The sequence below is a fragment of the Xiphophorus maculatus genome, chromosome 21, assembly GCF_002775205.1.
Source record: "Xiphophorus maculatus strain JP 163 A chromosome 21, X_maculatus-5.0-male, whole genome shotgun sequence".
NCBI classification, from domain to species: domain Eukaryota; kingdom Metazoa; phylum Chordata; class Actinopteri; order Cyprinodontiformes; family Poeciliidae; genus Xiphophorus; species Xiphophorus maculatus.
In genome coordinates, this window is record NC_036463.1 from 4,743,633 (window position 1) to 4,771,190 (window position 27,558).

The 27,558-nt window shown below is 38.7% G+C and overlaps 1 protein-coding gene across 4 annotated transcripts in view; it reads right to left on the minus strand.

Moving 5' to 3' along the window:
- Window positions 1-27,558, minus strand: part of arhgap21 (Rho GTPase activating protein 21) — an 87,467-nt gene that overhangs the window by 28,339 nt on the left and 31,570 nt on the right. For 2 of the 4 annotated variants that reach the window (XM_023325993.1, XM_014471277.2), the window contains exons 1-5: window positions 18,588-18,923; window positions 14,260-14,448; window positions 11,584-11,605; window positions 1,210-1,302; window positions 537-615 (exon numbers count right to left, since the gene is read on the minus strand). In XM_023325993.1, coding sequence (XP_023181761.1) covers window positions 537-615; window positions 1,210-1,302; window positions 11,584-11,605; window positions 14,260-14,448; window positions 18,588-18,821 — 617 coding nt within the window. In that variant the 5' untranslated portion in view covers window positions 18,822-18,923. Of the gene's footprint in view, window positions 1-536; window positions 616-1,209; window positions 1,303-11,583; window positions 11,606-14,259; window positions 14,449-18,587; window positions 18,924-27,558 lie in introns of those variants that run through there. The other 2 variants (XM_023325995.1, XM_023325994.1) reach the window with 1 other exon arrangement.

Genomic DNA, 27,558 nt, shown 5'->3' on the forward strand with positions numbered 1-27,558 from the left:
AGGTTTTTGTAATGAACTTTTTTTAAACCTTAAATACATAAAAATTATAAAATGTGCCATTTTTATTTGATTAATTGATTAATCATCTGAATAACTGACAGATTAATCAATTACTAAAATAATTGTTAGTTCATTTTAAGCCTTATGTCACTATAAAAAGTCTTAAACCTTAAAGAAGGCTATAGAGGTGGTTAATTTAAAAATCTGTAAAATATGCCATTTTTATTCAACTAATCATCAGACAAATCTACTGATTAATCGATTATTAAAATAACTGCAAGTTCATTTTAAGCGTTAAGTCAATTTAAAAAGCCTTAAGCCATAAAAAAGGCTTAAGTAGCTAAAAAAATTGTTAAATGTCCCATTTTTACTTGATTAATCAATTAATCATGAGAATAATCAACAGATAAATCGATTACTAAAATAATAGTTAGTTGCAGCTCTAGTTTCATACTTTCAAGATGTTTTTGGATTTTTTTGCCTTGTAAAAAATGATGAAACGTTAAAATCAAGGCGCCGCCTGGTTGCAGTCCTACCTGTTCTGGATCAGGGCTATGACCTGGGAGTAAGTTTTCCCAATGATGCTTTCTCCGTTCACTTTCACAAGCCGATCCCCTGGAAGGAATTAAGGAAATAATTTAGAGAACCTGCTACTAAGGAATCAGAAAAACACTTCACATAATTACTGAGCAGAGAGACCATGCAGCACAAACATACATTACCTCTGCTCAGATCTAACAGGAACAATGTGTGTTTATTTGACAGTGGGTTCAGGGTTTCTGAAGATGGCCATCACCAACAGGAAGCGAGGCGAGGTGAGTTTGGGGGATAAACCGGATAAATGTGGGAAAACACTCCCTTCTCCCAGGAGGGCAGACAGATAAAAGCAGCTCTTTAGGCTTGTCCAGACCACTTACTGTAACATTTCCTGTAAGAAGCATGATGACCTGGCAACCCGGCGCTCCTAACATCACCTTCACTTTAAACTTTACGCTGCTGATTCATTGTCTCAACACTTCAAGTATTTTTATCCTCTTTGCTTATAATTAGAACTGATTCATGTATAAATAAGATGAGAAAAAAAGTAGGAATGCAGGAGAAAAGAATGTTAGACTTTGTTCAGCCCCCCACAGAGGAGCCATCTGTTATTTTCTACCTCCTGTTTGTTTTGCTTGGCAATTTCCACTCATGACAAATGATGCTGTGTACCTGTGCAGAGTCCAGCTCCGTGGGCGGGGCCTCCCTCCTTCACCTGCTTGACGAAAATGGTGTCCATAGGTTCCAGGCGGTTCCTCTGTCTCCCTGGCGATGATAAGAGAGAGAAAAGGCATGAAGATTATTGGTCAGAGCGAGGAGACGTAAGTAGGCGTCACAGTTTCTAACTTTCTGTTTCATTCATGGAAGAACAGGCAGAAAACTGAAGCTTTTCAATCATAAAATCTAAAAATAAGCTCTAATTGACAGGATTTTAAAAATGTTTTAATTACAGCCAAAACGATTAATCATATTATTCGTGATTAATTGATTTGTGAAATAAACTAGTTTTTAATTGATTAATTGTTATCTGGAGTTTACAGATTTTTAAAAAAGGCTATTTGCCTTATGTTGTTTATGGAAAACAACACACGAAGAGCAGTAAATAAGCCAAAACTGTGGAAAATATGCCAGTGACGTACAGTCAGAGGAGACAGGTGGCGCAGAGCCTCACCAGCTATGAGCCTCACCGAACGTCACTGAAATATGCATAAATTTTGCATGTAAGATAAAAATATTTTGTTTGTAGATATGTTTTACCCAAAACTTCCTAAGTGGCATAGCTTGAGCTTCACCTGTTTCAAATTTACTGAAGGAATGAATGAAATGTTTCTGCATTTAAAAATGTTTATTTGCTTATTTTTTTTAAAAATTAATCAAATCGATTATTTGCATTTTTTAATGTAATGTAATATTTAAAGAAAAGGTTTTAGTAGTTATGTGAAAAATCAGTAGAATGTGTAAATTTTAAAAATATGATTTATTGATTAATCCTCAGATTAATCAACAACTATTTCTGACGATTAATCGATTACTCGTCAGAATAATCGTAAACTAAAATAATCATTAATTGCAGTCTTAGTCTTAATGAAGTTATAAAAAGTAAAAAATTTAAGGACATTTCGAACCAGATTTCCCAGTTTTTCAATTTAACAGTTTGAAACACTAATGGATAAAAAAAACCTGTGAGAAGTTTTATATACTGTCCCATTTAAGTAAAATCAATCAGTAGATGCCCTTCTTCGCTGTGGTTATTCACTTTGTTTTCAGTCTAACGGCACAGCACTGCCTCCCTCTTGTGGGCTGGCATGGTACTGCAGCAGACTAATATAATGTTTAGATTGTCTGCATAAAACAACTCAACTACTTTAGAAACAACTAAAGGAAGAGCATCTGGTACCAGATTTGACTGTAGACAATATAAAATAACAGTTACATATTTTGCAAGGTGAATTTATTTTTAGCTAAAGTACTAAGCAAAAATAGATAAATTCATTTTAAACTTAATACTTAACTGCTAGACTGAAGCAGATTTTCTCAGAAACAGAGTAACATTTCATGATCTACTCTTTCTGACTGCAACCCGCCATGCCGCAGTGAAGCGCATGCTGCAGTGAAGTCCATGCTGCAGTGAAGCGCATGCTGCAGCAAAGCGCATGCTGCAGCAAAGCGCATGCTGCATGCTGTACGTGCATCTTGCCTACAAACACACTCCTCCCCTCTTGTCTCTCTCCAACCTCACCGAACTCTTCAGCACAAATTGGATTCTGCAAGTTTCCAAGCCTGCAGCTGGATGAGTGGGATAACGTGGAAATCTCAAGCTTTGGACATTTTTAATGCTCCAAAGTATCTTAGTAAAAGCATAAAATGCAGCTGGCTTTAATTAAAAACACAAGCGGCGACTTCAGCTGCTCCAAAACGCAGAATTACAGTTTGATTACAAAGTTCAAAACAGTTCAAACTGTTTAAAACGTATTCAAAGGAACACTGGTGTTTTCAGAAGGAGTTATTAGTTACAAAAAATTAGTTTTTATAACTGATAATGTAGTAGTTCAAGTAGTATTTGTAAACCTTTTAATCCATAATAATCTGGTTATAAAGTACGAGTTCCACTGACAGATTATTTAATTTATAACATGCTGTAATCTGGGATATTTTGCTGCGAAATTTCACCTCTGCTTCAGAGATATTGAACTGTTAGAATGTCATGATTCTGTCAGCAGCAATCTTCAGTCAGAGGCCTCTACAGATTTGTTGTAAGACTGACTGCTACTGGAGCCCCTTCCAGCCCACAGTATCACCATCAATAACAGCAACGCCTTAAAATACATTAATGAAAATATTTCAGTAATTTTTGAGGATAAATAAAGTATTTGTATATAAATATGTAAATAGAGATATTTGTAGCACCACTTAAAACCCAACTGCTTTTATCTCTAGTTAAACCGGATATCTTGGCTTTTATGATGCAAGTTAATTTATTAATTATTCAATATTTTACAGCAGAAGAAAATCATTCCTAATTTTATTTTATTTTTTTTCACCTGAGTGAAACAGGAGATTCAGTTTTTATATAATTTGCTTTATCACAGCCTCGGCTTTGATTTGAGATTGCAAGAAGTTAAACTCAGGCAGAAAGAGAACCGGTTTGAAGAACTAGGTCACTGCATATCATCAGAGCCAACACTTTAATTATTTATTACACTGACATCGACTCGCTGGGCAGTGATGTTTGAACAAAAGATTAAAAATAACCGTTTCGATGTAAAAGTGATACTGACCTAATGTTAGAAATGCAGCAGCAAAAACCCATCAGTTATTTTATTTACAGACGTTTAAATCTTTCTCCAAGTCGTCCACAGGAGGGCGCTAAGAGCTTCACTGCTCCTCTACTAAGGCTTCATCCATCCCAACCGAACCGATCTCACCCGATTTAATTAAATGATAAACGATGCTTCATTACTAAAATCCTGCTAGCTTCATATTTCCTCTCAGATTCTGTCGCTCATAAACATTCAAGAGGTTAAAATAACGAATTTCTCCCAAACTGGGAACAAACCGTGTGATGATGAAATAATCTCCAGAAATCAGGAATTAGGTTTAAAATTGGGAAACTTTAAAATGACGGATGGATGGATGGATGAAGAGATAAATGGATGGATGGATGGATGGATGGATGGATGGATGGATGTATGGATGGATGGATGGATGGATGGATGGATGGATGGATGGATGGATGAGCAGATGGATGAGCAGATGGATGAACAGATGGATGGAAGAACAGATGGATGAACAGATGGATGGATGAACAGATGGATGGATGGATGAACAGATGGATGGATGAACAGATGGATGGATGGATGGACAGATGGATGAGCAGATGGATGGATGGATGGATGAACAGATGGATGGATGGATGAACAGATGGATGGATGGAAGAACAGATGGATGATGAACAGATGGATGGATGGATGAACAGATGGATGGATGGATGGATGGATGAACAGATGGATGGATGGACGGATGGATGAGCAGAAGGATGGATGAACAGTTGGATGATTGTTTGCTTCAGCCTGACTCTAACTGGTCTCCTGTCTGCAGGTAGCAGCTCCCAGTTAGCGCTGGTCTCTGGTTGGCAGCCGGCCCCGCCGCCCAGCTGGGCCCGGCTGTGTGGGCCGACCCGCCGCTCCCATGTTGTTCTGGGTTAGATAATATTATTCTACAGAGAGCTGGGTCTGCTGCCAAATCCCTGCATTAACCTCGGCGTAAAAACACAGCCCGCTTCCACATTAGCATTAGCGCTCTCACGTTTACAAGCCGCCGCAACCACATACAGATGTACGAACATACATGACGCGGCGCACATGTGCTTCCAGGCCAGAGGAGAAGGCCTTTGTTTATGTTTAGATGATTATCTGCAGCAGGTCGGATCCACAGGAGAAACCTGATGACGGGAAGCGTAAAATCCTGGCAACGAACGCACCGTCTTTAGTGTGGGAAGGTCAAGGCACAAGTAAACTTTACATGAAATTAAAACTCAAATTTCCCTCAAAAACCATCAAACACCTCTAAATGCTGAACTCTGTAAACCAGGGGTGTTCAAAGTGAGGTGCGTGTGCCATTTGAGGCCCACTGCAGTGATTTTGTGCAGCCCCACAACCACAATTCAATAATAAATTAAATAAATTAGGACAAAACTACAACTTTTAAATTAAAATCTACATGCAAAAATCTTACATGCAACACAAGGTGATCATCTTTTCCAAGATTCCTGGTTTACTCCTGTTGTCATGGTAACTAGGACCTCATCTACTCATTGATTTATCCTCTAAAGAATCATTGGTGCACCCAAATCTGCTTTTAATTCCTACAATAAAGCTCATCTAACTACAGAAACTGTTTTGAAGTGAAGACAGGCCAAGAGTTTGTTTTTATTGCTGACAGACAAAATATTTTTTCTGTTTTCTTTATTGAAGCCCAAAATAATAAGCAAACTGCTTACATTTCATTTAACAAGGAAAACATGCAAAAATTATGTTATATTATATTGAACTACTTTATTTGTTTAATAAAAATATGTCATGCTTAGTTTATTGTTGATTAGGTGACAAAAAAAAACACACATTTTGGTAACGTTAGTTTTAAAAAAAAATTATTTTTCAGCTGACAATTTTGGCCCAGGTGACAAAACGTAGTTTTTTTAAAATGCCTGGGCAGTTTTCAGAAACAGTGGTAACTCAAGTGGAAGTATGAAAACATGCAAAATGTGAATTTAGCACAATATGTCCCCATATATAGTACCTAGCAAATTGACAAAATTTCAGGAAAATATCCAGTAAATTCAGGAAAACACCTGCTAAGAAGAACCTGTTTTCACATTTGGTTCCATAAGGGGACCAAATGTGCACTGGATTCACATTAACCAAATCTTTCGAAAAACCTGTTCCCCTCCTCACCTGTGGTGGCGCTGCACCAAGAACCAGTGAAGTCAATGACACAAAACCTCTGAAAAAGACATTGACACAGGTTCCTTCTTCACAAAATGTAAACAAAATGGAGTAGCGTCAGATTTTTAGCAGTTGTGGTAAAAGACTACGAAGCATTCCTCCTGCTAACACGTTTGTTTTGGTTGTATTTACCCAGAATGCCCAACGTTGTAGTCCAGTTCCTGCTTTTGGGGCGGTTTCTGGCCCGCTTGGCGTTTACATATGCATTCAAGCCGCACTAAACTGAGATCTTGGTTTGTAGGTGGACCAGAGTGCATTTTTTTTGTTGATTACGCAAACAAACCAGATCTTCTAGCCAACAAACTAGAGTTTGATTAAACCCAAATTCTGCCAAGGAATCAAACCTCACCTGGTTGTAAAATTGTTACCTAAACTTTTTGTAATTGTGTGTCTAACTTTAAATATTCGTGTTCAAACCTCAAACTGACGACGCTGCTACATCTGTCCGTACACACACTCCCTTCAAAACACAGTAAAACACATACATGCCTGTTGTTTTCCCACCAGAACAGGAAGGTGGGAGAGTTCTTTCCATCACTTTTTTCAGATGAATTACACATACCAAAACCCACTTGGGTGGAAGAAATTAACATCACACTGATACATGCAGCTAAAATATGTCCAATGATTTGTTTTCTCTTTGCTAAATGAGGCAAACAACAAAACAAGGGAGATTAGGTTCAAGCAGGGGAACAAGTGACAAACATCTGGAGCTTGTTGGTTTAATTTCAGCCTCAAATGCCGAATCTATTTCCAGGAAAACTGAAAATAAGCTCAACATTCCCTGGAAAAGATTATCCAACTGTACCTAGCAAAACCAGAGAGCCAATAAAAGGAAAAAAAGAATGTGAAGGACTGAACATGCAAAACTTTAATTAATTTTCAAAAATTAGGAATAATTGAGGGCCAGCTTCTTGGTTTGTTCTGATATTTAATTTACAATGTGACAGAATGAGTGATAATTAATACAAAAACTAGGATCAGATTATCATTAAATGAATAAACTAACAGGAAGAAGCTTTGATTCCAGGATTTTGAGTGAGAAAAATGGTTTTTCACCAAACCTGACCTTAAAATCCAAGATGGCTGCTGTTTAACCATTATAACACTTAGAGCAGTTTGTGTCTCATTACGTTGCACTAATTGCATCTGCTAAATTCAATAAAATTAGAATTAATTCACATAAAAAATTATCTTACTTCATCTTGAAAAGCAGCAAGTGAAACTTCTTATCATATTTTCTGATACTAATTCCCAAAACATCTCTTGTCAATTCCTAAATGTCTACTTTTTTAAATTTTAGAACATAATAAAATACAATTCCTACTGGAATTTAAAAAAAAAAACTTTTTAGAACTGATTGAAGTGGGGGGGAAAGCATATTTTTCAACTCATTTTTATTTTTAAATCACCAAAGATGTACCAAATCATAATTTTTGTTTACCTTTACACCTGTACTCCACTGAATAGATAGGTTCTCTCTGGGTACTCTGGCTTCCTCCCACAGTCCAAAATCAAACTGTTAAGATAAGTGATTAATATATATCGAAGCTGCAACCAATTGTTTTTTTGGTTATCGATTAATAAATTATTGTGATGATTAATCAAATTTTTTAAAAATCGGCACATTCTGCAAATTTGTCATTTAACCACTAAATCTTATTTTATACAAAAAAAAAAACATATACAACGAATCAAATAGACAACTTCTACAGGGTGAAACTTAAACTATGTGAGCTGAGGACACAGCTGGGTAGAATATATTTACAGACAAATGATTTTTATTTGCCTTATATGCAAAATGTTCCTTTTTGTTTTTGCTTAATTACTGCTCTAAATATGTTGTTCTTACAGCAAATAGCCTTTTTTAAATTGCTGATTTAGTTAACAATTATTTGAATAATCGGTTAATCACAATGAATTCGATTAATCGTTTCAGCCCTACTCTACATTTCCATTCAGGATGATTGTGTAGGGTCACTGTTCACATCCAGAAAGCACAAACAGACAAATACTGGTATGAAGCAACTGGATAACAAGGGAAGAGGAGAAAAGTGAGGCGTGTTTGAAAAGGCTCACTGGAGAAAACAGGAATCCTGTTTGCTTGTGCTGCCTCGCATTCCCTCCGCAGACTTTATGGGAACAAATTGAAATCCAAGCAAAAACGAAAAGGAAAGAAAAGTGAGGAAATAAAGTTGGGAAGAGACTCATGTTGAAAGAAAAGCAAATATTTTGACAGATGGGAAATTTTTGTGTATTGCTCCTCTTGCTGTGCGGTTTAACAAGCATTGCAGAAAAGAAAAGGGAAATTTGGGATTTTACCCTTCAACAGCTTGTTAAAACACACAACGGGACTGGAGCAGTCAGAGGGAAAACGACAGAAATTTAGATTTGGGATAGCAGCCTCTTGGTATGTACACAACTGCTGTGAAAGCAAATAAACTCCAAAACTCCAGCTTGGTTTTCATAGATTTTAAAGAACTAAAGCTTGTTTGTGCGTTTTGTTCTTTCTGGAGGATTGAAGAGCGTCCAGCGGCAACACCAAGCAGTCAGCCGACCCCCACCTACTGCGCTGACCTGAACGCTAAAACCGCCAGGCACATGGCTTGTGTTATCCGTCCACGTTTCGGTGTGACTTCACATAGCTTTTCGCTGACGTTATGAATGTTTTGGACCGATTGCAGCCGCAGTCGTCACATAGCAACCACAACAACGTGCATATCAACAAGAGAAACCACTGAAATCAAAGTCATGACGACGTTCTTCACTGTGGATTAAATATCGAAGGTTAAAATGGCTAAAATGGCTTGTGTTCTGCTGCAGGAGGGACTGGTGCGCCTAGCAGGACAGACAAGGAAACACGGATAATCCCTACGCATCAGCCAGGAAGTTACAGCTTGGACACCAATGGAACAAACAAGTCAGGCAAATGCAACCCAAATGCAATACTTAGGAGGAATGGGTCAAAATGTCAGCAAAATATTGTTAAAAGTTTGTGGAAGGAAAAGCAAACTTCTCATTCATTATTCTAGCTGACCTAAAATGGAAAAGGTTTGATCTGATTGAGGCTGTTTTCCCACCTGACAGTCCTTTAGATTTGGTTCTATTTGGGACCAAAATTGCGCCATTTGTTACATTTTCAGCTGCTGTGGTTCACTTTCCTGCTGCACTGTGTCAAACTAACAAAACCTTTTCAAAAACCTGTTCCCCTCCTCACCTGTGGGGGCGCTGCACCAAGAACCACAGAAGGAAGCAACATGAAAACCCCAGAAAAAGACAATGACTGCAACTTCCTTCTTCACAAAACGTAAACAAAGGCATAACATCAGATTTTAGTTGTAGGATATCTCTTTGTCGTCGGTTGAAGTTCACTAGTCATTTTTCATTTAACGCTTTACATGCGCGTTTGTTTTGGCGGTTTTTACACAGAATGCCCTGCACTTTAGACCAGCTCCTGCTTTTAAAGTCGTCTCTGGTCCATTTGGCATTCACATGTGCGTTCAAACTGCATCAGAGTTCACTTTAATCAAACTAATACTGAGGTTTGTAGGCGGACCAGAGTTCACCTTTTTGGTTAGATTGTGCATTCACACCTTCCCAAATGAACCGGACTTTCTAGGCAGACAAACTGGAGTGGATTAAAGCGGATTAAACACGGCTGGTGGGAATGAACCCTTAAAGTCAGACAGAAAAGTTAAACCGTGTATGTACATATCAGGTTTCAGCTATACATGTTGCAACATATGAAGTGTTTATCTACTTGTCTATTGACTTTTTGCAGGAATTCCCGACATTCCTCATCTTAGTTTCCGAAACCCTGCGGCGGTACCGAGCCGTCAGCAGGTTGAAAATGACCCAAATCTCTCCCAGGACGCTCAGAAACGTTCCCGTCCGGGGAAGAATCACACAATGAGAGGGAAGGGAGAACATGGAGGAGTTAATTTTGTTGGTGAGGGGTGAGAGGAGGAATGTGACACCACAGGCTCACAGGGGAGGATGAGGGACACTTACAGGAATCTCTCTGATTCTCATTTGAGAACATTGAGGTCAGATTTATGTCAGATGCTCCACTGACCCTGCTTTCACTTCCAGGGATTTTTTTTTACACTTTCGTTGCCTACTGGTGACTCAACAACTGCTGAAACACCCGACTTCCTCCCCCCGTCGGGGCTCTGGGAGCTTTCCAAGACAAACAAAAAGCTAAAGATGGATTATCTTCCTCTCTGTGCAGCTATTTCCAAGAAATAACCGATGTTTGCTCTTATTTTGAAACACTTCAAGAATCCCAGATAAGCAACTCAGGAATGGGGAACATTCAAAGTTTCTGCAGATGACCGCAGGCGCACATGGAGGCAAGGTTTGCGGCTGTGCGTGTACATGTGGATGTGACTGATGTGGCTGTTTGAAGGTTTCTGATGAAGAGCAGCAGAGCGGTCCTGCTGGGCCGCAGACGTGAGCCGCATACTGAACGGTTGGAAAGACGAGCCGGATGCTCAGAGGAATGCCGAGGCCGCGCCAGGATCAGAGTACGGGCTGCCAGGGCGTCCGTGCCAGAGAGCAAAGACCGCAAACTGCATCGCTACCTCACAGATACTATATGTACTAATAAAAATATTACTTTAATTTCAGAATTCTGACTTTTCTCCTCAGATCTCAAACTCTTTTCTCAAAGTGTTGAGATTTTTTTCTCAAAATTTCGACTTTTTTTCTTGGACTTTCGGCTTACTTTCTCAGAATTCCAACTTTTTTCAAATAAAAATTTGAACTTTTCCTCAGAATTTTGACTTTTTTTTGTGGAATTTCAACTTTTTCTCAGAATTTCTACTTTTTTCCCCTCAGAATTCAGAATTTCTTTTCTCAAAATTCAGACATTTTTCAAAGTATCAGAATTATTTAAATTGTTTATGTAGCATCAGGAAGGTCTAGCAAGTAAAATTGGGAAAGGCCAAAGTGCAGGTTTACAAATCCTATAACAAGAAAGAAACATTTATGTGATTATTTTCATATAGTGATAATATAACTGACATACATCTAAGAATGTTTGATTATTTATTAGGATTTTTACATAGATTGACAAAGAATTAGTATTCATTGAAATTCTGTCATAATTTCTAGTTTACAATCATAATTCTGATAAAAAAGTAATATCTCTGATAAAGTAAAAAAATCTGAATTATGAGTTTAAAATCAACATTTTATTAACTTTTTTTTGCCTTAATGTTCTTCCGTACGTGTGAGACAACTACAGCTGTGATGTGCAGCTTTTAACAAGGAAAACAACCATTACAGCCTTTTTAAATCAGTGGAACTGAAATAAACCTGCAACAAAAACAGCTTTCTATGGATAAGTTTCTGCTCATACGGGAGGCAATACATCAGAGCAACAAGTGGTCAATAATAATTTATCTCCCATTTATTGGAGCACCAAGCAGAGATGAGATTAAATGGTTTGCTGTGTTTTCCTCAGTGAAGCACCTGGGGTCTCACACAGCAAACGTCACAGATGGAGGCAGTAAATAAACAAGTTTTGTTCTGGACTCACCTCGGCTGCCGTTCTCGTCATCCTGCAAAACAAACAGAGAGAAAATCCTGTCAGATGGTTGATTGAAACTGTTGGTCATTAGTTTATGGAAATTACATTGTTACTTTACACTAATTCCCAGTAATTTAGAAGGTACATCAGAGTAGACGTCGGTATCGGCCAATGTTTGGAATAAGTTCATGCTTTTTGGTGTTTTGGTTTCAAAAACCTCTGGAATGTTGAGTCACATTCAACTGGCAATGCCCTGTTGCCTAGCAACCCCAGAGAAGCCCTGCCCTGTTACCTAGCAACCTAATCTAACAATTAATCGGATTTTTAAAAATTGCCACATTCTACAATTTTTCGTTTAACCAATTTTACCAAGGCTATTTTATACAACATTATAAATATATATTAAAAAATACAAATAAATTAATATAAGTAAATAATAAAAAATGTTAATATCAGCTTGTGAAAAGCTTAGCTCCCTTCCTGCTTGACTTAGCATTGATACAGTGTAAGGTTAATTTATTTGATTATTTTTTAAGATTAAAAGTTGAACAGCAAAAGGTGCTTAAACAGATTTTATTTACATAATTCAAACCAGGTGAAGGTAAAACTTTTCCATTTGAAGAGTTCTGGGTGAAAAATATTTACAGACAAAGAAGATTTTTAAATATAAAATGCAAAATGAATGTATATTTTGTACAGTTTCGGCTTAATTACTGCTTCGAGTGCGTTGTTTTTTGATCAATTGCCGTTGTTTGTGTCTGTATACTGCAGTTAATGATTAATCAATTAATAAATAGGTTGACGATTATATAAATAATTACAATTAATCCAATTAATCATCTAATGAGGGAGGAAAACAAAACAACATGTTGGGGTAGTTTAGGATTAAAAGTCAACACATAAAGCCTTAATTTCCCTCTCAGTCGCATTTCAAGGCTGAACCTCTTTAGACAAACCTCAGCATCCTTAAGGAAGGATTAAATCACCAGCTCCTGATCCAGGGCCTTCAAATTAATTAGAATCCACCAGTTTGTTTACTCTCCACTAATCAACTGATCCTGGGAAAGATGTGCTGATTTAAAGTGACCAAGCTGGAAATGATTCTCTGGTTCAGAGCTGTGTGAAAATCCCCCGTTGATGCTCCCAGAATAACAGACTTACTTCACTGTCGGCTCCAACTGATCTTCAGAAGGATCACAAAGAACAAAAATGTCCCGCCATGGACTACAATATTCAAGAAAACCTCTGGGAGAAACCGTCCCGCGTTTCTCTGATTACACAAACGTCTGAACATCCGACCAGCTTCTCCTTTAGCATGCAGAACCAAAGCCAACAGCTATAAACAGAAGGCGCTACGCTAACTTTGTCGGAAATCCTTCTGTGCACAAAGAGGAGGTTAACCAAATACACTTCAGAGGAAAGTAAACCCAACTTATCCTGAATTATCACTCACAAAAACTAATACGAGGCCGACTTTGATAAGAAAGCCGACCCACAACGCCGCTGTGTTTAGCATTTTCCAAAAGCCCCTTTAGCCCCAGTTAGCCTGCAGCCAGGATGAACGGCAAAGAGCGGATTAAAATGGCTTCCAGCCAAAACAGAGCGGCCAACATCTTCAGCGATGGAGGACAGAAAACAGCGTTTGGTACTTTTTTTAAGACTTGGATTCACAGCTTGGATGTGTAAAGGCTCTTTACATAAACTAATACTAAAGGTTATATTATCCTGAAGAGTGAAATACAAAAACTACAGTGCAGCTTTAGCCAACTTCAATGAATTTGATTTAGTCTTATTCTGGAGAAGAAGAAAGGGAGGAACCATGCAGAAAATAAAGAATCAGAGGAAAAGAATCAGAAGAAGGAAAAAAAATCTAACCAAAAATTCAGAAGAATCAGACTAAAAATAAGATTCAGACAAAGCATCAGACGAAAAAGAATCAGATTAAAAAGAATCAGAGGAAAAAATATCAGAAGAGTCAAACAAAGAAAAAGCATAAAAAACAAAAGAACCAGAATAATCAGACATATCTTTAGATATGGGTAAGCTGCTTTGAAAAGGTGAATCAGAGATTATTTTCATGTCTAGATGTGCTAAATTGATATAAACATCTCAAAGGGGCTGAATATAAAAGCACACCGCACTTTTAAGATAGCTGATTCCAAGTGTACATATGTAAATATTCACACTAACGTTCTGTTAGTTTATCACATGAAACCCAAATAAAATGCATGGAGGTCTGACTCTATTCAGATATTAAAAAGGAAAAATCCTGCTATGGCAATTCAGGGTGAGAAAATAAAAAAAAACTTTCCTATCAAAGGAAACCGAACGGCTACACACAGCTGGAGTTTCACTTTCAGGAAGATCGGAAACTTTTTTGTTTGTAAAGTTTAAACGACAGAAGCAGCACACATCTGAGCATTGATTTCTTAATTTCTGCAGATAAAAGTCACATTTTTATTAAATTGGGACCCAATAGGTGCTGCTCTGAACCGTTACCGTTTTTAATCTGCAAATTTAATATTTTACTCCTTTTGTTATGGTTTCAGGAATATTTTTAAAACTTAAAATTCTGAAAGATATTCCTAAAAAACAACCTTCTGATTTGAGCGGCAGATCAAATACCTCCTAGGTCCTTCAAAGTGGGCAAACAAACATCATCAGGGCCGTAAAAGTCGCCGTTACCTTCAGGGAGTTGTGGAAGGCGGACTCCGGCGGGTAAACGATGAAGTGGCGCAGCGTGAAGCCGAAGCCCTGCGACGTCCGCCGCAGGCGCAGCGTCTTCGGCCCCGGCCAGGAGAACGGCTCCTCTTCGGCCCCGGGCGTAACGGTGGCCGACGTCTCGCTCTGATCCCGCCCATCCTTCTGCTTTGCCTGAAAACACAGAAATGAACAGGATAAAGGGTTAGAATTTATCTATGGGCGAAATAAAACATGTTCGTTACACGTTTCAGAACAAGCATTTATAGGGCCTCTGTCACTTTAAATTCAATTAAAATGCTGCTGGCCACGCCCCCCCCCCAGCTCAACGTTTACACTTGCACGGGAAAATGGCTGCAAACAGATGCTCAATTATACAACCGTACATCTTTGAAAAGCAGAAGTGGAGCATCCTGCACAACCAAAAAGAATGCAGCAAGTGGTTTCTGGATGATAAGTCAACAACACAACACTTGCCTTTTCTGGCAGCCATTGTACAAACGTAAAGGAAGCTGATCAAACCTGCTGGAACTCAGCTTGTGTTGCTAGGTAACAGACTGGTAGGAAGGGAAGAAAGAAATAAAAGAAGGGAGGAAGGGAAAAACAAAAGAGGGAAGACAGATCTTTGTCTTTTCCAACAGCCATTGTACAGTCACAAAAACCAGCTGACAAAATATGCTGGAGCTCAGCTTGGGTTGCTAGGTAACGGGCTGGGCTCGATTTCCAGACAATAACAACATAAACTTATGGTTTAAAAGTGGCTATGTGCTTTTTTAAGCACTTTGACTGTTTTTAGAAGCTGTAAAAACCCAAATGGAAATGTAAAAAAGTGCAAAATTTGATTTTGCATAATAATTACTCTAATTTTGATTATTTTTATTCTGTTTCATAAGCGTTGCACTGATAAAGAAGTTTGTTCTTTTTCTCCAGAAGACACAAAGGAATCTCTGATTTTTACTTTGTAAGAAGATCACTGTGTCTTTATGCAATCAGTGAAGAATCTGATAGATTTTTTCCTTTAATTCAGGTTGATGAATCAGATCTGTTGCGATCCAGGAGCCGTTTCCCTGAAGAAAACATTTCTCCTCTTTGTTTTAGAAATGACCTGAGGAGACGTTAGTGTAAGATGTTTTCACTGTGAATCATCTGAATTCAATTCAGAAATAATTTATTTGTCCAAAGGGGGAATTAAATGTTGTACCTCATAACTTCCAGGTATCTTCAAGAAGAACATCCTCTAACACTGTACTGTTCAAACATTTTACCATAAATGTGTAAATAGTTGAACTGAAATCACTTGGTGCCAAAAAAAATAAATAAAAAATTAGGACCATAAGCTACAAAAAAAGAATGCAACTTATTGGTTTTTTAAAATGCTAAATAACATATGATCTTCATGTAAGGAACAATGTACTTTCAAAAGTTAAAGTTTAAGTTATTGTAGACGTGAAACATAAAAGGATCTTTCATTAAAATAGAAGCAAAGAACCTAAAAATATTTCTGAGGATCCATTATGTTCAACTTTTTTATCTGATGTAACTGTAATCTATTGTCCACAACAACAACAGGTTATTATTTCTTTATTTAAAAATGTTTTGTTTAATTAACGGTCAGCCCAAATCTGCTTTGAGTGAAAGTGGCTGGATTTTTGTGTTTCTATTTAACATAAAACTGGAATGAAAGCAAAAGAACGTGATTTAAAAATGATGAGCATTTTGTTGAATTAAATATTTCCCACTTGCGGTTTTCATTTTCATCAGATTATCTTTAAATTTTTCACAAAAGTGCCCATCATTTGCATATTTAATGGCCAAGCTTCCGTCATTCTTGAGTCGTGGCTGTGGAACGAGCAAAAACAAACAAAAAATCTCAGAAAAGCTCTAATTCTCCGATCCTCATTGGTGATGGAAATACAAACTTGAATAAATTTGTTGTTTTAAAATAACAGCAAAATCTTGTTATGCAGCAGCTCCTCTCTCTCACACAGTGTGACGTCGCCTCCACTTCTTCTTCCACTCACAGCAGCAAAGCAATTTATTATGTTCTTATCTTACCGCTATTAATTAAAATAGAAATTTTACTTTCTAATTATTGTACAATCTAATCAAGAAGTTATGAAAATATTTTTATCAGGTTGTTTATGAGCTCTAGCAATGAAGTAAAGGCGAAAGCATCCATTTAATGTGACATAGGATGCTTTCGCCTTTACTTCATTGCTAGAGCTCATAAACAACCTGATGAAAATATAAAATACACACTCAACACTTGGATAAGTTCTCTGTTTCATGAGTCACTGTAAAATAAAGCTCCATAGTTTGTTTTGAAGCTGTGAAATGTTGAGGAAAGCCGGAGGAACCGTCGCCGTCTGACCTGCACTCATATGGCTTCAGTTATTGCTCAATTTTCTGCGTGTTTTCGTGATGACAGACTTATCTTCTACATTCCTACTGTAGCGGACAAACGGAGGAAAAAACAGCTAGCCTGAGGCTCGGCTGCAGGTCTCTTGCGTAAGAACTGCCTACATAACAAAACATGTGCAGAAAGTTTGGACTGAGTCGGCAGCTACAGCTGAGCCGACGTCACGAAGACTTCCCTCTTTCACAGAGGAAAATGTTATGTTTTAAATTAAACTTTTACATGCAGAGTGGGGGAATAACGCTACATAAAAACAGGACAGCTGAACTTTTAAAAAGTCTTCAGTAAACTTGGAGAAACTCCAAAACAGTCAACCGCGATTATTTTCCGTTTTGTTGCAGATATGTTGATATATTTGAGCGTCATAATTTCCATTTGCATGATTGTTTTAGTGTTTTTCTCTTTCTACTAAAAAATGGACGATAAAAGCCTTCAGTTTGGTGATTTAGTTAGTATCCCTTCTATTTGTTGTTTTGTTTATTTATTTTTTATATTTAAAATATCTTCCAGTTCCAGTGTTAAAAGTTAATTGATTTTTGATCCTTTACCAATATATTATTTGAAAATAACAACAATAATAAAAAAACAACAATATTATTGTTTATCGCAATCATTTCTGGGACAATTTATCGTCCAGAAACGTTTGTTACAATGTTACAATAATAAATTAGCTTGGTGATAAATTGTCCCAGAAGCTATTGCGATAAAGGATAGTATTGTTGTTTTGAGACCATTTTCAAGTAATATAATTGCAATGGCATAATAATAAAGAGCACTAAACCTCTAATTAATATTTACCACTGGAACTGGAACTAAATATTCAAAAATAAACAAACAAAACAACAGAAACAACAAATAAAATGAATTAGAAAACAAATACAAAAATCGTCCTTCGAAATAAAGAAGCTCGTTAAGACCAATGAACCACACTGAAGACTTATTTTAATTTTTAAAGAGAAAGAAAAATCATGCAATTAATTGATTTATTGCTTATTGCAGCTGCTTCTTTAAACTTTAATTTCCAATATTCTCACCAGGTTCTGTCAAACATGGCGACAAAAAGCAGAAAAACAAATCCATGTTGGGTTTTCTGTATTCTCCTGCTCCTAACACATCAGCAGGAGATTTTCTGTTACTTTCAGTCACTAAAACCGAACAGGAGGCCCGTCACATCCATCATCAGCGCTGAATGTGCGTTAGCCGCTAATGCTAACTCCGCCGCCGCCGCTCTGCATGTCAGGCAGCGGCTGATGAAGAGGGAGGGAGGAAGAGGTTCGGACTTCGGACCCAGAGGAGCCGAGCCGGAGGAGAGAAAATTTAGAGAGAATTTGGATTAAATACATCACTTACCGCTGCAAAAACACTAAATTATTAATTTATCCCCCATTAACTATTCACGTTTTACTGGGAGTTTATGGGACACTCACACCTAGGGAGAATTTAGATAGACCAATTAACCTGACAGTCATGTTTTTGGACTGTGGGAGGAAGCCGGAGTACCTGGAGAGAACCCACGCATGCACAGGGAGAACATGCAAACTCCATGCAGAAAGACCCCGGCCGGGAATCGAACCCAGGACCTTCTTGCTGCAAGGCAACAGTGCTACCAACTGTGCCACTGTGCAGCCCTTATTTATTAAATTTATTAAACCTATTTAATATGCGTTGCAGGAAATTTTCCCCCGACGGGAAGCAGAAGGTGTCACTCTGAGCCCTGCGGAGGGGCCAACAACAACAAACGAAGCCTGATCCAAACACACTGGCGTTACAAAAGATGTCGGTCAGTGAAACGGGACGACCCAGCTGCTGGAGCGCAGGATGACGCACACGAAATTCCTTAGGCATAACAACAAAGACCCTTTCCCCTAAACGGGTCCTCCGAGAATGCTCTCCTTACCCGACATCGAACGCGGCTCTTCCAGGACGCGCCGCGGTTCGGGCCGGAGACGCCCAGCTCCACGTCGCCCCAGTAGGCGCGGGCCAGCAGCTGGAACCAGAGGCAGTACGGCTCCGACAGGCAGCCGTCCGCGCCGGCCAGCCGAGCCCAGGGGCAAGAGGAGGAGGAGGAGAAGGAGCAGCAGCCTCCGGCGCTCTTCTCCGCATCCCGCAGCCCGCTTCTCTGAGCCAGCATGGCATCGCCGGGTCGGACGCCTGATCTCGACTCAGTTCCCAGAAAGTGGGCCGCTCGCCTGGACGACCCACAGACTCATGATGTTCCCACTGAGCCAGGAGGAGAGCGCACTGCAGTGTCCAGGCCGACCCACCCACTCAACACGCAACTCTCCCTCAAGTATGCTCACACACACACACACACACACACACACACACACACACACACACACACACACACACACACACACACACACACACACACACACACACACACACACCCTCTCCTCCTACAGACGGGCTGTAAAAGTTTCAGCCGCACGTGCCGAGGGCGACAGATTAATTATGAGAACAGCAATGTTTTAAAAGTTTCAGATAAGAAAGGGAATCAATTTTTCAGAGAAAGAAAGTGGATCAAATTTAGGCAACACAGCTCGTTGAGACGGTTTGGATCGGTAAACAAGACCGATACGAGAAACAACGGGAAATAAAAATATAGTTTATTGAAGGAAGGAAAGGAAAGGTAGAAGAAAGAAAGAAGGAAACAAAGAGAAAGGGAAAGAAAGAGATCAGAGACCAACAAGCTGAGAGTCCAATGGACTTCCGTCCAGCATGGATGATAGACATGATGGAGACATCCGTCCCTCTGGTTCCCACCAATCACTCAGATTAAACTTCAGTTACTGATCAAACTGCAACTGGAGGGAGATTTCACTGGCTGGTTTCCTCCAACAGGAAACACTAACACCCGTCTGACTCTGACGGAAATCTGCCATCAGAGACGGCAACATCAGGAACCCAGTCGTGGAATGTTCCCTCTCCGCGTTCGGCCACCAGCATCTTGTTACCACATTCCCTCGGCTCGATTTAGCCTGCGCTATCCTGCACGGAAAACACAGCCAGTGTAAAAACAGAAACAACGCAAAGCCATCGAGACGCTGGTCAGGAGTTAAAGTTATAGATGCTGGTCAGAGTTAAAGTTATAGACGCTGGTCAGGAGTTAAAGTTATAGATGCTGGTCAGAGTTAAAGTTATAGATGCTGGTCAGGAGTTAAAGTTATAGATGCTGGTCAGAGTTAAAGTTATAGATGCTGGTCAGAGTTAAAGTTATAGATGCTGGTCAGAGTTAAAGTTATAGATGCTGGTCAGGAGTTAAAGTTATAGATGCTGGTCAGAGTTAAAGTTATAGATGCTGGTCAGAGTTAAAGTTATAGATGCTGGTCAGAGTTAAAGTTATAGACGCTGGTCAGGAGTTAAAGTTATAGACGCTGGTCAGGAGTTAAAGTTATAGACGCTGGTCAGAGTTAAAGTTATAGACGCTGGTCAGAGTTAAAGTTATAGACGCTGGTCGGGAGTTGAAGTTATAGATGCTGGTCAGAGTTAAAGTTATAGATGCTGGTCAGAGTTAAAGTTATAGATGCTGGTCAGAGTTAAAGTTATAGATGCTGGTCAGGAGTTAAAGTTATAGACGCTGGTCAGAGTTAAAGTTATAGATGCTGGTCAGGAGTTAAAGTTATAGATGCTGGTCAGGGTTAAAGTTATAGATGCTGGTCAGGGTTAAAGTTATAGATGCTGGTCAGGAGTTAAAGTTATAGATGCTGGTCAGGAGTTAAAGTTATAGACGCTGGTCAGAGTTAAAGTTATAGATGCTGGTCAGAGTTAAAGTTATAGATGCTGGTCAGAGTTAAAGTTATAGACGCTGGTCAGAGTTAAAGTTATAGATGCTGGTCAGAGTTAAAGTTATAGATGCTGGTCAGGAGTTAAAGTTATAGACGCTGGTCAGGAGTTAAAGTTATAGACGCTGGTCAGAGTTAAAGTTATAGATGCTGGTCAGAGTTAAAGTTATAGATGCTGGTCAGAGTTAAAGTTATAGACGCTGGTCAGGAGTTAAAGTTATAGACGCTGGTCAGAGTTAAAGTTATAGACGCTGGTCAGAGTTAAAGTTATAGATGCTGGTCAGAGTTAAAGTTATAGATGCTGGTCAGAGTTAAAGTTATAGACGCTGGTCAGGAGTTAAAGTTATAGACGCTGGTCAGGAGTTAAAGTTATAGATGCTGGTCAGGAGTTAAAGTTATAGACGCTGGTCAGGAGTTAAAGTTATAGACGCTGGTCAGAGTTAAAGTTATAGATGCTGGTCAGAGTTAAAGTTATAGACGCTGGTCAGGAGTTAAAGTTATAGACGCTGGTCAGAGTTAAAGTTATAGACGCTGGTCGGGAGTTGAAGTTATAGATGCTGGTCGGGAGTTGAAGTTATAGACGCTGATCGAGAGTTAAAGTTATAGACGCTGATCGTGAGTTGAAGTAGGACGGCAGGAATAGAAAACATGTACAGATGTAGATGTTGGTGGGGAAAGTCGCCTGGTGTCCTGAAACACAGAAAAACAAGACGGGCCACCCAGGAATGTTGTGCCTTTGTCATGGCAACGAACAGGACCACAGCAATGTGTCCACAGACGGGGGTTCTGAGTGGGCGCCTGTTTTTGTCGCGGTGTCGGTGTGGGACTCAGAGGAACGGCTTCACTACTGACTTTCTCCTCCTGAGACCATCAGATACGTTATAAATCACAGAAAATTGCTTTTTAAATGATATTTATATTTATTGAGAGATAGAAAAAACCTCCGCCACACTCAGACATATTTTCTTGATCTTGCGTTTTCTTTTTCAAAATGGCTGCCATGGTCATCATGGTGAATATATGTATACTCTAAAATGGGCAGGAGGTATTAGAAAGGATGGATGGATGGATGGATGGATGGATGGATGGATGAATGGATGGATGGATGGATGGATGGATGGATGGATGGATGATAGAAAGTTTTTCTCCTGAATCTGTCAATCAGAATCAGTAACTAGATTCTATCTAGAGGTAGAATCTATTCATTCTAGTTCTATTCCTCTCTTCCCTCTTTTCCCTCTCCTCTGTCTCCTCTCTCTTCTCCCTCTCCTCCCTGCGTGCCTCGGCCATGAGCTTCATCTTGGTCTCGTCTTCCTCCTCGTCTTGAGACACGTCCAACCCAAACAAAGATCACGACGCAACAACTCCACATGAGTCATGGCCGCCGCATATTTACGATCCGGTGCATCGCTTCTCCTCCACCGGCGAGAAACAGCAAAAATCAAAACCCACCGGTTGCTATGGTGACCATCTGTGTGGAGCGCCGCGGAGGGGAACAACAGAAATCAAACTTTCAGAGGGGGTTTTCCGTGACTCTACGGCAGGGTTATAATAGTTTAGGGGTTTTCTTTGTAGCTTAGTTTTGTCTAATTCAGTCAGTTTTTAGAGTTATTATTAGTTAAAAATAAAAATAATAACACTTTTCAACCATTTCCATTCAAACACCAAACATGTCCTCTCAGATTCTGTCGTCATCTTGTGAAACATTCAAAAAGACATAAAAAATGAATGCTGCTAAATTCTAAAAATACTTCTTCTCAAACATGATGTGAAATATTCATGTTTGTAGGAAGCGCTTTGCACGTGTCGGAGGCAGCGGCGGTTCCTGATGGGACGGAAGCGCATCTAAAACACCGAAGGATGATTCGGACATGAACAAAATCAGAAATTGATCGATCAATCACCAAAAGAAGTTATCGACCCTTTAAAGAACATTTCTCCACAGAAAATTCAAGAAAGTTTCAAGAATTTTAAAAACTTTTTCAGCACCAAACAGAGATAAAAACTATGCAAATTAACTAAAAAAGTCAGTTTAAATGAACTCAGATATAATATTGTTATTAATAAAGCCTTATGATAGTATTCTACATTCTACAGCAGGGAAATGTAAACTGAAATATATTTTTTCTTTTACTTTGAAATGTCTCACAAACATAGGGCAGACTGAAAAAAAGTCTCCCGATTTCATTAATGTTTCAAATACAAGCCAATTTTTATTTCAAATAAACAGATCAATAAGTAATTGAGCTATTAGGAATAATAAATATCATTGATCTGGAAAACATTAAGAGGCCACCTAAAATCACAATTTCTCTGATTTTACTCTTTATAGGAACATGTTTGAGTAAAAAGAACGTCTTTCTTTTATTCCATGAACTACTGACAACATGTCTCTGAAACTTCAAGCAAAAATTTGATATTTATTTGGTCAGAATAACTAAATCGACCTCAAATAATGCAAAGAAAACAAGTTCATATTCATTTAGAAACAACAATAGTAATGTTTGAACTCAGAAAGAGTTCAGAAATCAGTATTTGGTGGAAAAACCAGCAGGTTTTCAATGGGTGCAGTGCAGTGGCCTCTTAAAATGTTCCAAATATTAAATATTCATTTCATACCATAGCATGACTTTAACAAATCATGCAAATTATGTTCAAATTAAATGCTAAAACACAACATACAAAGAAAGTTACCAAATAAATCTCTAAAAAAAATTTTCTTGCTAGGTTTTCTGGCATTTAGTAAATATTTAGAAATAATTTTGGGTATTCCATCTGATCTAAAACAAGAGACGATTTAACTTCAGACAATGATGAAGAAATTTATGTTTCTTTTTATTTGGTGTATGAAGACTTCTGGTTTCAACTGTAAACAATTTTTTCCAAATTTAGGATTTTAATCAAACGTTAGATTGAAGTTTATTATAAAACTCTGTAGGTTGAACAATAAAACCCTTTCCAAAACCTTGAAAACACCTAATTAAATTCAAGCATTTTCAAGGACCCGTAGGGACGCTGAACATTGTGATTGTGTTGATGTTTGTCTCTGGTTGCTTCCAGCCTCACATAGTTGCTGACACCATTGCCTGGCGTTGCGTTGCCGCTCAGTGGATTGCAGTGATGTGGTTTGGGACACATCAGAGTGAGTTGAGCAGCCTGAACTGAAGCCAGTGCTGATGACGACAGGGGGACACACCCTTTAAACAAAACACACACAGTCGTGTTTTCATCACTTGTGGGAACTTCCCATTGACTTCCATTAATTTCTACAGCCTAAACCATACCTCAACCTTTACCCTAAACCTACCCATCACAGACCTAACCACTAACCCCAAAAAAAACAATTTCCCTCATGGGAACCAAGAAAATGTCCCCATTGCTCCCACAAGGAGCAATGGTCCTCATAACCCCACATTGTAGACAGAAATGGGTTCCCATAAGGATATGAAAACCTGGTGCACACACACACGCGCACACACACCGTCCTTGGCTGACCAAAATGGCTGAAAACTGATATTACAGTAGATTACTGCCAATAAGACAAATAGTTTGACTCTTGAAAATTGCAGAAAGGTTCCTCAGTGCAAAAACAGAAAATTTTACTAAGTATTTTTGGTCCAGTTTCTATTACAAATATCTTATCACACTTGAAATAAGACAAAACTAACTTAGAAGTAACTTTTCAGTAAAATATAGGAGTTTACCAGTAATTCCTTAATATTGGTGAAAAGTACTAGGTTCACTGTCAGATTATTTCACTTATAACCTGGGAAAAATGTGTTGTTAAAGTGAAGTGATTTGCTAACAAAAGTGCTACATTTTCATCAATTTTAGGAAATTATTTACTGAAGATAAGTTCATATATTTTGCCGAAAAGTTACTTGTAAGCAGAGGTGGGCAGAGTACAAAAAGATATTACTCAAATAAAAGTTGCACTACCTCAACATTATTTTACTCAAGTAAAAGTAAAAAAGTATTTGGTAAAAAGTCTACTCAAGTACTGAGTAACTGATCAAATTATCAATTGTTTAATATTTAAAAATTACGTCATCAGACGGAACAAAATATAAAGTAAAGTGGGAGGTTTGGTATTTTAAGGACTAAAATGAAAATAATTCATTTACGTAACAAAAAGTAAAATCAGGCACAAAAATTTTTTTTTGCCTGTTTATTTTACTTAAAAACTTTGACAAAAACTCCAGGTGTGTGTCTGTGTCTGGTGAATTTTTGTTTTTTATTCAGTGGGTAGAAAATCCAGAAATTTTACTCAAGTAAGAGTAAAAATACGTTATAATAAAATTACTCTAAGTGCAGCATAGTAAATATATTCCTAAAAGTTTTTTTTTTTTTTTTTTTAAAAAGCTACTCAAATAAATATAACCAGTAACTACCCAACTCTGCTTGTAAGTTAGTTACCAGAGAAACTAGACAAAAGTTACTTGGTAGGATTTTGTGTTTTTGCGGTGCTGGAAAGCAGTTTGCTGCGTTTAGACGTGCCTTCCTTCCCCTGAGGTTCAGCTCTGTATTCTGCCGTTGGGTGTGTCCCTGAACTCCCCCCAACCCTCCATGTTGCTCTTCATCAGACCTCCGGTTTAACCCACAGAGGCTTCATCAGACGTTTACAGTGACGCCCTGAACGTCCCTCTGTGACATCATGCTGCATCTCTGAGCTAAACGACAGAGAAACCACTTCACAGCTGTGATGTGGCGAACGACAAAGACGCACGTTGGCCAAGAAAAACCCAACGAATTCGTTTCCATCTCTGTGGGGAAAAGATTCACGGTCCTGTCAGCTGGGCTGGTGCTGCTGCAGGGTTGAAGCAGGAAGAGATGGAGGAAGCAATCTGGGCGAGACGGGAGTCAAAGACGACGTGGACGTTGCTTCAGATTGCTCGCAAAAATAATAATAGCAACTCCTGACTGTCACGTTTGGTCCACGTCTGCTCAGGTAAAGTCTGTGTAAAGAAGAGTTAAAAAGGAATCAGATTACTCCCAATAGGAAACTTTAGTAAGCTTTCAAAAATAACAAATGTTGCTAGGGAGATTTTTGTGAGCCAAAACATTAAGATGTTGAATATTTTAAGATCAATATTCCGCTTAGCACAATGGACGTTGGTTGAGAAATAAATGTCAAACACTTCGAGACGTTTTAGACGATGGAAATTTAGTTCAGGAAGATGTTAGCTTGACTTATGCATGAAAACTCATCATTGAGTTTGCAAACTTAGATTTTAAGGTACACCACTGATTAAACTCGAGTCATCCTAACATTCCAACTTCTAATTGGCAAAGTTTAAAGATCGTCTATAATGCTTCTTTGAACAGTTTAGGATATGTTGTAAAACTTTTGTTTTAATATAAAATCATTCTTAGATAAATAATGAGATTTTAGTCTGCTCAGTTCGGACTATTTTAAGGTGTTTTAGAACCTCTTGTCACTTTAAACCCAAATAAGCTACTGCTGGCCACGCCGCCCAACTCAATGTTTACATTCGCATGTGAAAATGGCTGCAAACAGATGCACAATTATACAACCGTAGATCTTTGAGAAGCAGAAGTGGAGCCCCCTTCACAACCAACAACAATGCAGCAAGTGGTTTCTGGATGGTAAGTCAACAACAAAACACGTGTCTTTTCCAGCAACCATTGTACAGTGGTAAAACAGGCTGACCGAACTTGATGGCGCTCAGCTTGGGTTGCCAAGTAACGGTGGAGTGCCCGTTGAACGTGACTTAACAATCTGCAGGTTTTTGAAATGGCTTGCTTTCCAGATACTAAAAAACTAACTTATTGCAAAAAGAAAAGAAAGGAGCTGGGTGTTTTTTAAAGTGCTTGGGTTGTTTTTAGAAGCAGTAGAGACACAAATAGAAGCACAAAAACATAATAGGTACCTTTAAATGTTCTCAGAAGAATAAATAAAGGTCTGAGACCTTTTTTAAAGCTAGAAACCGCATTTAATTACGGGTTGAAGTAATACTCCTCAGGAGGAGAGCAGCCAGCTAACGTTTGCCAGCACTTCTTAGAGTTCAAGTGAGTTCACGTGATGCAGAGTCAGAAGGGCTTGTAGCGGGTGGGGCAGGTGTGACCGAACAGTAATGTCCTGTATTAGCGGAGGAGGAAAGCTGAGCTCGAACGTCACTCAGCTGAGAGAACCTCACTGGCTGAAAGTTGAAGTTATCTGCTCAGTTTTTCTGCTTTCGTTCAAACTTCTCAACAGGATCAGAGCATTCTTGAAGAACCGACTGTTTACTCAAACAGCTGACATCTCTTTACAGCTTTCCTTACACTGTCCTACAGAACCGCGTTATGTAATCCAGAACGTGGGTCAGGTCAGCAGAAGAAAAAGTCGTTTAGATCTCCACCTCTCTTCCCTGCAGCATGAACCAACTCAGCCAATTTTCACAGGAATGTTTTCCTCTTGTGTTTGTCCAGGGAGAAGCGTTAGGGCTGACGAATCACTGCTCTGTGGGTCTGTCTGTCTGGATTTTGTTGATCTGGAGTAAATGAGTCCAAGTTGAGTGATGACTAAATGGTTACAGGAACCACCTAACAATAAAACCCAAAGCTGGTACTACTGCTATCTGGATGCAACTTGTTTCAAAACGGTTCTACACTGAATTATAATTTACCGCCATTGTTTACATCCAGACTTATCGCATCTGGTGCAGAAGTGGAATTATGATGTATGCAACAGAAAATTCAGATTAAATATGACAGAAAGGCACTTTGAACACTAACAGGTATTTGATTTAGTACCACACATGTGACATAAATGGTACAAGTCACATTTCTTTGGGGAGATAAATAGATTGGAATTGGCTCATTCAGACAGCAGTGAAAAAGTTGGACATGTGTCGCATACGGGCAAAAACAAAATTCAGATTTGGGTCAAGCTGCATTAGAAAGACTCGAGACTTGACCTAGATTTGTCCTTTGAAGACAAAAGGCTTGACTTGACTTAGAACAAACTAGACCACACAAATTGTGTTCAAACCAAATTTTGCATAAAATTGCATAACGTCTGGCTTTATTTGTCTTTCCTGGACGGTAATTAATAAATGTGATTTCAAGAAGATTCTGTCC